Source organism: Hemiscyllium ocellatum, chromosome 30, assembly GCF_020745735.1.
Source record: "Hemiscyllium ocellatum isolate sHemOce1 chromosome 30, sHemOce1.pat.X.cur, whole genome shotgun sequence".
Lineage (NCBI taxonomy): Eukaryota > Metazoa > Chordata > Chondrichthyes > Orectolobiformes > Hemiscylliidae > Hemiscyllium > Hemiscyllium ocellatum.
The window spans coordinates 55,655,757-55,670,206 of record NC_083430.1 but is presented as its reverse complement, the minus strand read 5'-3'; the positions used below and the strand labels follow the sequence as shown (position 1 = coordinate 55,670,206).

General features: G+C 38.5%; 1 protein-coding gene across 2 annotated transcripts in view; it reads left to right on the top strand.

Annotated features, from left to right (window-relative positions):
• The window catches only part of LOC132830158 (importin subunit alpha-7), a 105,053-nt gene that overhangs the window by 26,860 nt on the left and 63,743 nt on the right, over nucleotides 1–14,450 (top strand). The window contains exons 2-4 of one of the 2 annotated variants that reach the window (XM_060847690.1): nucleotides 7,034–7,167; nucleotides 7,868–7,963; nucleotides 8,931–9,030. In XM_060847690.1, coding sequence (XP_060703673.1) covers nucleotides 7,034–7,167; nucleotides 7,868–7,963; nucleotides 8,931–9,030 — 330 coding nt within the window. Of the gene's footprint in view, nucleotides 1–7,014; nucleotides 7,168–7,867; nucleotides 7,964–8,930; nucleotides 9,031–14,450 lie in introns of those variants that run through there. The other variant, XM_060847689.1, reaches the window with a different exon arrangement.

Genomic DNA, 14,450 nt, shown 5'->3' with positions numbered 1-14,450 from the left:
AGTTCTTTCTTTATGTTCACCTCATAAAGTCATACAGAAGTAGACCCTTTGGTCCGTGCTGACCAAATTTCCCAAATTAGACTAGTCCCAGTTGCCTGTATTTGCCCCATATCCCTCTAAACTTTTCCTATTATTTGTACCTATCCAAATGTTGTTTAAATATTGTAACTTTATCTGCATCTAACACTTCCTCTGGCAGTTTATTCCACATATGAACTACCCTCTGTGAGGAAAAAGTTGTCCCTCAGGTCCCTTTTTAAGTCTTTCTCATTTCACCTTAAAAATATGTCCTCTAATTTTGAAATCCCTCACCTTAGGGAAAAGACCTTTGTTTTCACCTTAACTGTGCCCCTCGTGATTTTGTTGACAAGCTGCCTGTTTTGGTATCAGCACTAAGCAACACAACAAGAAATGTGAGCTTTTAAGGTCTGGCTGAGGCTGTTGTTTAAGTGTCTATGCGAAGATTTTCTTTAAGTCTTCTACATTGAAGATCAACACAAAATACCTATTCAATATAGTTTGCCATGATCATCAAATGAACTGTGCTAAGGTATTGTGTTTGAATGAAAATAGTTTACAATTTAATGTAACCTCCAAGATATTGATAATGATGGATTCAGTGGTGATAATGCCATTGTATATCAAGGGTAATTGTTAGATTCTGTGTTTGGAAGTAGTCATTGCTTGACATTTATGTGGCACAAATGTTTGCCACTGCCAATACAAACTTGTTCAGGACTTGCTGCATTTGGACATGGACTACTTCAGTATCTGAGTAGTCACAAATGGTCCTGAACACTCTGTAATCATCGGTGAAATTCTTTATATCTGACACTATGATAGAAGGGAACTCATTGATGAATCAGCTGAAAATGGTTGGTCCTAGAACACTTACTGGAGGAACCCCTGCAGAGATGTCCTGGATCTGAGATGACCAATCTCCAAAAACCAGTACCATCATCTTTTGCTGTAGGTAAGCCTCCAACCAGTGAAGAATTTTACCCCAATTCTCACTGAATGTAGTTTTGCTAGGGTTCCTTGATGTTAAAAGCTCTCACCTCACCTCTGGGGTCCAGCTTTTTTGTCTATGTTTGAGCTAAGACTGTAATGAGGTCACGAATTGAGTGGCCCTGGTGGAACCCAAACAATGTCAATAAACAAGCTATTATTAAGTAAGTGCTTTTTTAACACATTGTTAAAGACACCTTCCATCATTTTTTTTTGATAATCAGTAATAGACTGATGGGACAGTGAGGGACTCGTTTGGATTTATCCTACCTTTTTAGCATGCAAGATATACCTAGGCAAGTTTCCATATTGGGCAGATAACAGTGTTGTAGCTGTACTAAAACAACTTGACTAGTGACATGGCAAGTTCTGGGGAACAAGTCCTTGTTGGAATGTTGCCAGGGTCTATAGACTTTGTAGTATCAACTCCTCGATTCAATTCTTGATATGGTGGATTGAATCGAATGGGCTGAAGGAGAAAGGGCAGTAAATGCTGGAGATAAGAGTCTTAAAATATGGCGCTGGAAAAACGCAGGTCCGGGAGCATCCAAAGCACAGGAGAGTCGCCAGTTTTGGTGAGACATCAACTTTCTTGCTCCTCAGATGCTGTCTGATCTGTTGTGCTTTTCCAGCACCACATGTCTCGACTCTAATTGGCTGAAGACTGAAATCTTTGATGCTGGGACTTCTGGAGGAGGCTGAGATGGATCATCCTCTCGACACTTCTGGGTTAATATTCTTGCAAATGTTTCAGCCTTGTCCTTTGCATTGGTGTGTTGTGCTTCACCATCACTGAGGATTGGGGTATTTTTGGAGTCGCTTCCTCCCATGAGTTGTTTAATTGTCCACCACCATTTGCAACCAGATGTGGCAGAACTATAGTGCTTAGATCTGAACCATTGCTTGTGGAATCACTTAGCTATGTCCATCACTTGCTGCTTATGCTGTTCACCATTCAAGTGGTCTTGTTTTGTAGATCGAACAGGTTAACACCTCACTTTTTAGGTGTGCCTGTTGCTGCTCATGGTATTCTCTCCTGTGCTTTTCTTTGATCCAGGACTGATCATCTGGCTTGATATGCCAGGCTATAAGGTTGTAGATTGTTTAACTCAAATTCTCATGACCCTGGTGTCCCACAGAAACTTGTTCAAAATCACAACACTATAGAGAAGTGCTCTACTCAATATAAAGACAATATTTAATCTCTACAAGGACTGCACATTAATCACTCCTACTGATCCTTCAGAGACTAGATCTTAAAAAGCAGAGAGCTTAAATCTCTTGAGGGAGACAGACTTTTAAAGATTGCTTGTTTATGACTCCATGTAAATTGACATCTAGGTGGGTTCCTACTCAAAAAGGAAATTGAACAAGAGAGAACAGACTTAAAATGATGTGCAAACAAAGCAAGGGCAATGTGAAAAAAAAGCATTTGAGTAGGAACAGCTTCTACTTTTTTCCACCTACCTGGCCACTCCATCAACTTGTAAATGTCCTTTTGAGTTCCCCACTGTCCGTTTCATAGTTTACAAGTCTTCCAAGTTTTATACTATCTGCAAACTTTGAAATTGTTCTCTGTACAAAAAGATCCAGATCATTAATATAAATTAGGAAAAGAAAGGGTCCCGATCCCAACCCTTGGGGGACCCCACAACAAACCTTTCTCTAGTCCAAAAGATTGACCTTCTCTGTTTCCCCTCAGTCAGCCAGTTCTGTGCCAAGTTGCCACTGTCCATTTTGTTTCATGACCCACATCTTATCCTCTCAAGTTTGTTGTGTGGCACTGTATCAAACACCTTCTACATCAAATAGCATTTTTTTCATCAACCCTTTCTGTTATCTCTTCAGAAAACTCCAGCAAATTAGTTAAACACTATCTCCCTCTTAGAAGTTGCGCTGAATTTTCCGAATCAACCCAACTTTGCCTTTAGGACTATTAATCTTATCCAGAGTAATTACTTCTAGAAGTTTCCCCACCACCAATGTTAAACCAACCGGCTTCTAATTCCTGGTATCATCCTTACATCCTTTCTTGAACAAAGTTAAAAATCTCACAACACCAGGTTATAGTCCAACAGGTTTAATTGGAAGCACACTAGCTTTCAGAGCGACGCTACTTCATCAGGTGATTGTGGAGGGCTCGATCGTAACACAGAATTTATAGCAAAAATTTGCAGTGTGATGTAACTGAAATTATACATTGAAAAATTGATTGTTAAGCCTTTCATCTGTTAGAATACAGTGATAGTTTCACTTCTTTCATGTGTAAATCACAAAACCCTTCTTTTTAAAGTTGCATTCTCGGGTTAGCTGCTAACAATGGTGATAGCTAGACAATATGTTGAAGGTGTTAGCCCCCTGTGTTCTCTGTCTATGGCCTGATGTTTAGATTGATTCTAATCTAATAAGTGAGATAACATTTTTACATAAATTCCCGCAGTTTTTGAGCTCAGAGTTCTACATGAATGTATGCAGTTTTTGAGCAATGTGCAATGTAACTGTGCAATACAAATTCACCACACAAAATATATGCGTGCATGTGGGTCTTTGTGTGTGTCTGTTGGTCTGGGGTGGGGGTTGCGAGTGTGAGAAAGTGTGTGTGTGTAGTGGGTGCAGAGTGTCTTAAGTCTGCGAGGGGGTGCATGCGTGAGCGTGGGAGTGTGTGTGTCTATAAGGGTGTGTGTGGGTGTCTGTGTGTACCTATGTGCATGTATATGTGAGAGTGTGTGTGTGTAGGAATATTTGTGTGTGTGTGTGCGTGTGTGTAGTGCAATGGTGATCACCTGTAATGTGACATGAACCCAAGGTCCCAGTTGAGGCCCTCCCTATGGGTACCGAACTTAGCTATCAGCCTCTGCTCGGCCACTTTCCTCTGCTGCCTGTCCCGAAGTCCACCTTGGAGGATGGTCACCCGAAGGTCTGAGGCTGAATGTCCTGGACCACTGAAGTGTTCCCCAACTGGGAGGGAACCCTCCTGTCTGTTGATTGTTGTGCGGTGCCCATTCATCCGTTGTTGTAGCCTTTGCTCGGTTTCCCCAATGTTCTTGAACAAGGCTGTATTGTTTGCAATTCTCCAGTTTTCTGGCACCTCAAGTCTAGGGAAGACTGAGATCATGCCAGTGCCTCTGAAATTTCTACCCTTATTTCCTTCACAATCCTTGGATGCATCTCATCTGGTTTTGGTGCCTTGTCAAGTTGAAGTGCCAGCAATCTATTCAAGATTACTTGCTTATTAATTTTGAGCCCTTATAATGACAGTTGCCACGCCTCTCAATGACCTGAGTAGCAGCATCCTCCTTTTTAAAGTTAGGTATTGTTGATTTTCTACATTACTGTTTTCTGTACAGTTAAAACCTGTTCTGTTTTGTGGAACTTTGTGGCTTTATTCCATTAGTCAGTAATCGGGATTTATTGTAATGTGTATTTTAAACAAAAAGTTTAGGTCCCTGCCCTGATCCTGTCCAAAGTTGGAAATCTGGTCTGGGAGCATAGCATAAAATATTTCTTCAGAATGAGAAGTAATATTGAAACATGCAAGACTTTGAGTGTATTTGACATATAATGAGAGAATATGTTTCCTTGCTGGGTAGCCCAGAAGCATGGAGCACATTTTAAAAATGTCTTCTATTTACAGCAGCATGAGAATAAATATCTTCTGTGAGGCATTATCTTTGGAATTATCTAGCCCAAAGTGTGGTGGAGACTGGGGCATTGAGCTTATTCAATAATAAGTTGATCAGATTTTTATCTGGAAGGGAATTGAGGATCACATGGATTAGGGAAGGTGGCAATGGGGAAGATAAAGACAGGCAACTTACTGCTACTGTTCTTTTTTCAGTTTTTGATTAAAACAGAACAAAGAAACAATGCTGTTGAATTTCAGCAGGAGTTGTATTGATTTCAGGCTATAAAGGCACACATAGCAGTGGCTGGAACTTTGCATAAATCAAATTTGTCGATTTTGCTGCACTTTGGATGCTGCCTGAATTGCTGTGCTCTTCCAGCACCACTAATCCAGAATCTGGTTTCCAGCATCTGCAGTCATTGTTTTTACCTGGTGAGATTCTGTCAATGCATTTTGCTATGACAGATTGCATTTCCCAATACAATAGGGTAAAACACTGTGCCTTTACCCTATTGTCATGCACATTTAGATGAACTCAGTATCAGCTACAGAAAGGTGAATGGGTTTTTCAAGATCGATTCAAAATTCACTCATCATTAAATACTTACTAAGTTCTTACTTGTAACTTTGCTGAAAGAAATTGTAACAGAGACATTTCCTTAATGTAATGAAATCAGTTTTTAAATAAAAATTAGATTAGTCTAGTTCCATTTTCTTTACTCCAATTCCTTATTTGTACTGTTTATTGAAAATAATATTCTGTATTTTCAATATCTTCCATTGAAAATCTGTATCAAACTAATCCTTTATTTCCTTGACGGTTGAGAAATGGCATTTTGTTCTCTCTCTCGCATTCTCTCTCTCTTGCATTCTCTGTCTGTCTGCCTCTGTGTGTGTTTCTCTCTCTCTCTCTGGCATTTTCGGTCTCACATTCGCTCTGTCTCATTCGCCCACACACACACTTTTGCTTTTCTCCTGTTTCCTTCCGTATAACATTATTTGGCAAATTCTGAGCCATTGAATTTTTACTACATTGCTTATTTTGTCAGTTATTTTATTAACTGTACTTTAGATTTAATATATTTGCTAAAGTGTTGTGAAAAATAATTGATTTTCCTACAATACATTTTTTAGTAAAGTCCTTCAAGACAGATTACAGGGCATTCTATAACATGATGGTTGCCTTCCTCTGCACCCTCACACTGGGAAATCATACTCTGGGAAACAGCTATAGAAAGTTGCTGAAGAAGATCATTATTGCAAATCGTTAAACCCATTCATGAGAAAGTTCGCATAATCCAAACAGCGTCCACAATTCATCAAGCACATTATAGCCAACTCGCGTTGATGAAATGCACGTTATACCAGAACGACCTGAACTTCATTCCTACCACTTTCCCTTTTGCTATAATGAGATGGCTGTGCAACCTCTGGTTCAATAAAGGGCCATAGAATCCTGATTGGAGGAGTTCGTACATGGAATTATGGGAAAAATAGGCATGGATTTAGGATACCATTTGATCAGAGACTGAACAGGAAAATGAGGTTGGAAATAGGTTCATAGTCTACAAGGAGATAGATACTTTTAATCCCTGGAGCAGGTGGGACTTGAACCCACCCTTTCTGGCCCAGAGATAGGGGCATTATTTATTGCACCATAAAAAGGCGTTCGAATTCTATTCATAGATACTCCTTTAGAAGAACGAAGGGGATTTGGTTGAGGTATATAAAATGCTAAAGGGGACAGTCTCAAACAAGAAGTCATGGATATAGAATGAGAGAAGTAGTTTCTGTTCATCTCAGTTTTGAACCTACTTCTCTCAGGGTTGTGAATCTGTGGAACTCATTCCCCCCGGGCGCATTGGAGGTGTGGAATCAATCAACAGATTCAAGAAAGAAATATTTATGTTTTTGATGAAAAGTTGAATAAAGGGTTATGAGGGCAGGCAGGAAAGTGGATTTGAGACCAAGATAAGATCAGCCATGATCATGTTAAATGGCAGAACACACTCAAAGGGCTGAATTGCCTCCTTCTAATTTCTACTTGTTATGTTTCTGTGTTCAAAGCCTACCCCACTGACCAACCTTTTCCAGCAATTTCTGCCTTTGTTTCTTTTAGTTAGCTGTTTTGCTTTCTCAGTGTCAAATTTTGCTTATGAAACTGCTTTTGTGAAGCACCCTGAGATGCTTTGCTACGCTGAAGATAAAATACAAGTGTATTTTTTGTTGAATTGTCTCTATGTTCATTATGATGATGCATTGTTATTTTTCCAGCAGGCATAATTCTGAATTTGCCACAGTAAACTTGGGGGTACAGTAATGGCATTCTCGCATACATTTGTCAATGCTAATTTTGTAATGATGGATTTTGCTGTTTAAGCATGAAACTTTTCTCTATAGAAACCACGGCTAGTCCAGCAAAAGATAATTGCAGAATGAATCGTTATAAGAATAAAGCGTTAAATCCTGAGGAATTGCGTAGGAGAAGGGAGGAAGAAGGGATTCAGCTAAGGAAACAAAAACGAGAGCAACAGGTATGCACCTTTGGTTAGTTTGAGTCATTTTATTTCCAACTGTTTCAAAATACAACAAACCAATTTGAACATTGCTGGCTAATTGGACCTTAGCAATTTAACCTTGAGTTCAGTGACAAATTGACTTCTACCACCCAAAAATGTCTTGGAAGAATAGGCAAGTGCACAATCCAATGATCAATTATTAATTTTTTTTGTTTGTGAAGAAAGTTGACTCCTGTTTTTGCAGATATAACTGTAATCAAATACTTTTGAAATCACTTGATTCTTAAAGTACTTGTAAGATGGCATAAAATGTGACATGGCACTACATAACAGTTCATTGATTCCAAAAATCGAAGATGTCATGATTAGTTTAGTATTTCCTACTCAGTAAGAAACAATATTTTTTAAAACTGTTCTTTAATATAATTACAGTTGGCATTATTATTGCCTACAGCTTATTTACAAAATGAAACAGAAGAACATTGTACACGACAGTTGAGATGTTCTTGGGATTCTGGACTGCTTTTTGAAACTGTTACATCATTCTTTTGAAAATTATCGCATACTTTTATTTAGTGTGTAACCATTTTGGATAGCATGAGGTTATCAAACCATTTATGGAATGTCCATAGTTTAATTGTTGATTATAAAATGGTTATTTTATGGGAAAATGAGCAATATTAGAATTCTGATGCAAAGTATTACTCTTTTCCAGCTATTTAAAAGGAGAAATGTGGAGCTTATAAATGAAGAATCAGCCTTATTTGAAAGCCCTCTCATGGATTCATATGTCAGTTCAACTGCAGCAGGGGTAGGAGTTATGTGATGAATGACTCAGTGTTAATGGATCATTCCAGTTTGTTTAGATAGTAGTTTCATGGTAAAGTTAAGAATTTTGAATTAACAACTTTGAGTGCAAAAGGAAAATTGGGAAATTGAGTTCAATAGATTTTGTCATTTGTAGACTAATGCATGAAGAAATGACAATCAAAACAGTTGTTGTCATTCAATAATTTTTCCTTTAAAGAAGGAAATCTCAGTGCTATGCGTGATCTACATAAGACTTTAGAATATCTCCTAAGTCCACCCATCAATATGTCCACCACCATCAAATCTCCTTAACACTGACTTAAAAAGTGCAACATTTGTGCTGTAAATGTCATTTCTTTATTCAACTAAAAATAAAGACAAGCATTAAGAAATGGTTACACTAATATTTGAACAATTTAAATTAATCTGGGAAGAGTCATGATTTAAAAGCATGTTTGTATTAAGAGATAATGGTAAAATATTGAAATTTATACTGATTAGTTATGTTTTTATTTTTTTAAAATTCCAAATTGATGCAATTGAATTCAAATAAATGGTTAAAACATATTCATAATGCTTGAATTGTGTCAGCCATGTTTCTTGGTGAACTGCTTTATTTGGAGTTTCTGTCCTTCGTGTTTTTTCAGTGCCCAGCTGGATGCAAATCCAACCTTGCAAGGCTTTATAGTTGTAAAAATAGAACATGTTGGAAATACTCAGGATGTCTGCCAGCATCTGTGGAGTAAAATAACGGAGTTGATATTTTAGGTCTGAACTGTTAACTTTGGTTTTTTCTCCTCACAGATGCTGCCAGATCTGTTGAGTATATCTAGCATCTAGCATTGCAGCATCCAAAACTTTTCTTATTGTATCACTAAAATTACTTTTCTGTGAACATTTATGTCTTTCTGGATTGTTACGAAAGAAATTGTACTATTTGTATCTTCTAAATTGTATTTTCAATTCAGGAGGGTGTGATCACAAGGGAAATGGTACAGATGCTTTTCTCTGATGATACTGAGCAGCAGCTAGCTACCACTCAAAAATTTCGAAAATTGCTTTCCAAAGGTAATTAAACTTCACTGAAAACTGAAGGAAACATGGATGAGGTCAAAAATTGCTAAATGAATGATAGTCCCCTACAAAATGATTATCTGCCCTTTTAAGGCACGTAAGAGTGGAAGGCTGGTTAAACTTAATTTGATTGTTTGTATTGACGGACCAAAATTAATAATGGCACTTCATAGAAGATTGAATGAGCACCACACAAATTCACGTATTTCTAGCCATGCCACATGTATTATTATTGTCCAAAGTATTGTAAGTCAAACATCACATTTTTTCTGAAATGGCAATTTTCATAATCATAAGAGATATATTGTGGAGGCGAAAGCCCTTCCAGCCCTTCATTAATGTAGGTTCCTTACACTAACATTACAAAACTCATTCCACAATTTCACTTTCTCTCAATCATATAAAAGTTTGAAATGCATTTTGTCACTTCTAACACTTGAATACAGTTCTTGATTGCACATGGATTGTAGCAAATACCCCAGAACCCATACCATTAAAACAATCCTCTGGCCATCAAAACTGCTCTATGATTTTAATAAGATCATAAGTGAACTGACTGTGGCCTTAATTTCACTTCTTTCAGCCTGCTGCTCATAATCCTGACTCCATAGTAGATAAAGATCTGTCGAACCCCACTTTGAATTTATTCAATAATTCAGCCACTACTGCTCTCTGTGGAAGAGAATTCGAAAGACCAGATACCCTCTAGAGGATGAAATTTCTCCCAGTCTGTCTTTAAATAGGAGATTCCTTACTTTTTTAAACTGTGCCCCATAGATCACCACATCTGACTAACCTCTGTTCCTACCCTATCAAACTCGGTCAGAATCTTGTTTGTTCTAATAAGGCATTCTCTCACTCTTTCAAATGAGTACAGACCCAACTCTTTCATCATTAAAGAAACTCTTCATCCCAGGATTCCATCTGGTTGGACTTCTCATAAATCATAGAATCCCAACAGTGCAGAAGCAGGCTATTTAGCCAATTGAGTCCTACACTGACCCTCTGAAGAGCATCCCACCCAGACCCACCCCATCCCATGGCTAATCCGCCCAGCCTGCGTATCCCTGGCAATTTAACATGGCCAGTATACACCAAAACTGCACCACTTTGGGTTGTAGGAGGACACCAGATCATCCTGTGGAAAGCTACATAGACACTGAGAGCATGAGCAAATTCCAAACAATCGCCTGAATGTCAAATCAAATTGGGATCCCTGGTGCTGTGCTAACCATTAAGCCACCATGCCACCTCCTTAGTATTGCTTCACAGGCATATATCCTTTCTTCAGTCAGGTGACCAAGTACTCGAGGTACAGCCATACCAATGGACTAGGTAAAAACAATGACTGCAGATGCTGGAAACCAGATTCTGGATTTGTGGTGCTGGAAGAGCACAGCAGTTCAGGCAGCATCCAAGGAGCAGTAAAATAGACGTTTCGGGCAAAAGCCCTTCATCAGGAATAAAGGCAGAGAGCGTGAAGCATGGAGAAATAAGCTAGAGGAGGGTGGGGGTGGGGAGAAAGTAGCATAGAGTACAGTAAATGACCTGGGAGTTGCAGTGGGAGAGGGACTCCCTGAGATTCTTGTAGAGAGAGGAGGAAAACTTCTTCAAGGCAGGCATCCTTGCAAGAGGATTCACATACCAATGTACTGCCCAGTTGAAGCAAAGCTTCTCTACTTCTATACTCCTTTTCCTTTTTCAAGTTCCATTCCTAATTTCTTAGCGTAAGTAAGTGGGTCCTAAATTTTCATACAGGTAGTTATAGAGTCATAGAAAAGTACAGCATGGAAACAGACCCTTCGGTCCAACTCATCCATGCCGACCAGATATCCAAAACTACTTTAGTCCCATTTGTCAGCACTTGGCCCATATCCCTTTAATCCCATCCAGATGCCTTTTAAATGTTGAAAGTGTACCAGCCGCCTCCACTTCCTCTGGCAGTTCATTCCATTCGCACACCACCATCTATGTGAAAACGTTGCCCCTTAGGTCCCTTTCAAATTGTTCCCTTCTCACCTTAACCTATGCCCTCTAGTTGTCGACTCCCCCACCGCAGGCAAAAGACCTTGTATATTTACCTTATTCATGCACCTCATGACTTTATATACCTTTTTAAGGTCACCCCTTAGCCTCTGAAGCTCCAGGGAAAACAGCCTCTCCCTGTGGCTCAAACCCTCCAAACCTGGCAACATCCTTTATAAATCTTTTCTGAACCCTTTCAAGTTTCACAACTTCGTTCCATTAGGAGGGAGACCAGAATTGTACACAGTATTCCAAAAGTGGCTGAACCAATGTCCTGTAGAGCTGCAACATGACCTCCCAACTCCTATACTTGATATTCTGACCAATAAAGGCAAGCATGCCAAATGCCACCTTCACTATCCTGTCTACCTGCGACTCCACTTTCAAGGAACTGTGAACCTGCACTCCAAGGTCTCTTTCTTCAGCAACTCTCCCCAGGACCTTACTATTAAGTTTGTAATTTCTGTCCTGATTTGCCTTTCCAAAATGCAACACTTCCCATTTATCTAAATAAAATTCCATCAGCCACTCCTCAGCCCATTGGCTCATCTGATTAAGATCCCATTGGACTCAGAGGTAACCTTCTTCACTGTCCATTATACCTCAAATTTTAGTGTCATCTGCAAACTTACTAACTATACCTCCTATGTTCACGTCCAAATCACTTATATGAATGATGAAGGTTGCATTCTTGTGCAACCCACATTATAAAAAAAATCGCGCTTTAGAAGCAGCGCTTAATGTGTTGGTAGTGTAATCATGTTACAGCCAGCATACATTTTAAATGTTCGCAGTTTAAAAACAGTGTCCCCAATTCATCAATCGCATTGCGGCGAATTTGCATTAAGGGAAAATGTGTTATAACAGAGCGACCTGTATTCAAATATGAAAGCATCTAGATGCCTCTGGATTGTAGTATTCTGCAGTATCTCTCCTATAAAATAATTTGCTTTTCTATTCTTTCGACTAAAATGCAGTCAAATTTTCCCAGTTTATACTTCTGTATGCTCACTTAACCAGTCTACGTTCCTTTTTCAGACTCTTTGTATCCTTCTCTCAACTTGTTTTATTTTCTGTCTTTTGTACTGTCCACAAATTAGCTGCAAAACATTTGGTCCCTTCATTAATCAAGAGTAGTTGACACCACCCATTGTTTACTTTGGTGATCCACTAATTAATTTGCTAAACTAAATATTATCTGTTTATCCAGAATCTGTTTCCTGTTAGCTAATCCTGTCTCTCTCATATATCAGCCCCAAAACAATATGGTATTACATTGTGAGTAATGTTTTTATCTGGCACCTTATCAATGCTATGTGGAGACATAAATGAAGATTCAAACTTGCACTAAGTAATGTGCTTCAGGCCTAAATGGCAAAGGAACAATTTTTTTTGATGTACATGGTCCTAGTGTGTTTTCTGTTCTATACAACACAGCAAGTTCGCTATGTAAAGTTAATACATAGTTTTATTACACAAATGAATATGTTCACCACTAGTGAATTGCCAGAGCCACAAAAAGATGAAAATTGACATGTCCGTCTGAAATAACAACAGGTTTTGATTGGGGTGGGGTCGGAATTGTATTACCTCTACACTCGTAATCTGCTTCGCATTTTCCAGTGTCTGAAACTTTTTAGTTCAACTATAATTCTACCTGAATCTTGCCCACATACCAATCATGCCCATTTTTTTCTCCCCTTCCCTTTCTCTAATCTCCTTTTACTCTACAATGCCCCTGAAGAAAAGTTTCAATTCCTCTGACTTTGGTCTTTTTTTTAATTCAAATTTCCTCACTTTGACCCCATTCTGATTTTCTGACCCCTACCTTCAGCTACCTAAAATCGCTTGCTGGAAAAATCTTCTTCAATCCTCCATCTTTTGTATCCTTACTACTAGTTTTAAGATCTTTCATTTGCACTTTTTATCAAGTTTTTAATTGCCATTTGTAAGCTCTTATTCGATTTGTTATCTTTATTTTGCAGTGAACATATGTGGTTGGCCTTGAGGTTTGCTTTGTTAAAACACTGTTATGAGTGGGTTGGAAGTGTGCACTGTCTCTCTATCTAATCTTATTACCCGACTGGTGACAAAAAGTTAAATGTTTTACCCAGTTACTGACCTGGCTATTTACATACTTGATATTAAGTTCTGAGTACAGGTAGTTCTTCTGTAACATGATGGTTGTATTCTTGTGCAACCCCACATTATAGGAAAATCATGCTTTAGAAACAGTGCTTTAAGCGTTGGCAATTTAATCATGTTTCAGCCATCACATGTTTTAAAAGTTTGTGCTTTGGAAATAGTTTTACGGTTGTCAACCATGTTACAGCAAATTCACATTAACAAAATGCGCGTTATAGCGGAACAAGTTGTAATAAGATACATTAGCCAAGCATCTTAACAGCAAAATTGTTATAAAAACAAGCCTTATTTAACAAATATGCAATTTTAATACTAATACAGCTGATTAATTTAGAGCTGGAAATGTAAAAATTTAAACATTTGTACTTCTATATAACCCAATTGATGTATGCACAAACACAAGTTAGAAGAAAATTTAAAGGAACTGTCTCTGCAGAAATGAACATTGGCCAAAACAGTTGTTAATCTTGGAGAATAAAAGTATATGAAATGTCTCAGAGCCTTCAGTACACTTAGATTGCACTGCTAGAACACAGGCGAAAGTGAGGACTGCAGACGCTGGAGATCAGAATCAAGATGAGAGTGGTGCTGGAAAAGCACAGCAGGTCAGAAAGCATCCGAGAAGCAGGATAATCGACGTGTCGGACAAAAGCCCTTCATCAGGAATAAGGCCATTCTTGATGAAGGGCTTTTGCCCGAATTGTCGATTATCTTGCTCCTCGGATGCAGCCTGACCTGCTGTGCTTTTTCAGCACCACTCTAATCTTGACTGCTAGAACACAGACTGTTGTCACTGTGCTCTTCAAGTATAGTTCATTCAGGCAATGTCTCAACAGTTTTTCAGGAAGAGTAGTTGTTTTGATTTTATTTTTCAGTTCTTGCAAAGGATACTTAAGGGTTTCTCAGAAATTTAGCAAAGATTGAGCTTGGGGGTGTTATCTCTTCACAGACTGCGCCCCAGCTCAACTCCAAGCAGTACCATAAAGCCACATTTCTGACAATCATAAACTCAGACATGTGACTTCCAGTAAATCCAAGTCGTTAACTTAAGTCACATGGCTTTCAGTAACTTTTTTTCATCAAGTGTCCCACAATGTGCCTTCAGTGAATTTAAAAAATAAGGTGCAGGTATCTTTTCAGTGCTCCAAATGAACCAACTTTCACAATTCTAAATATAAATGATTGCTGTTATTCAATTATTGCAAATAGATATTAATTCTTGAATAATGCATGAGAATTTAATA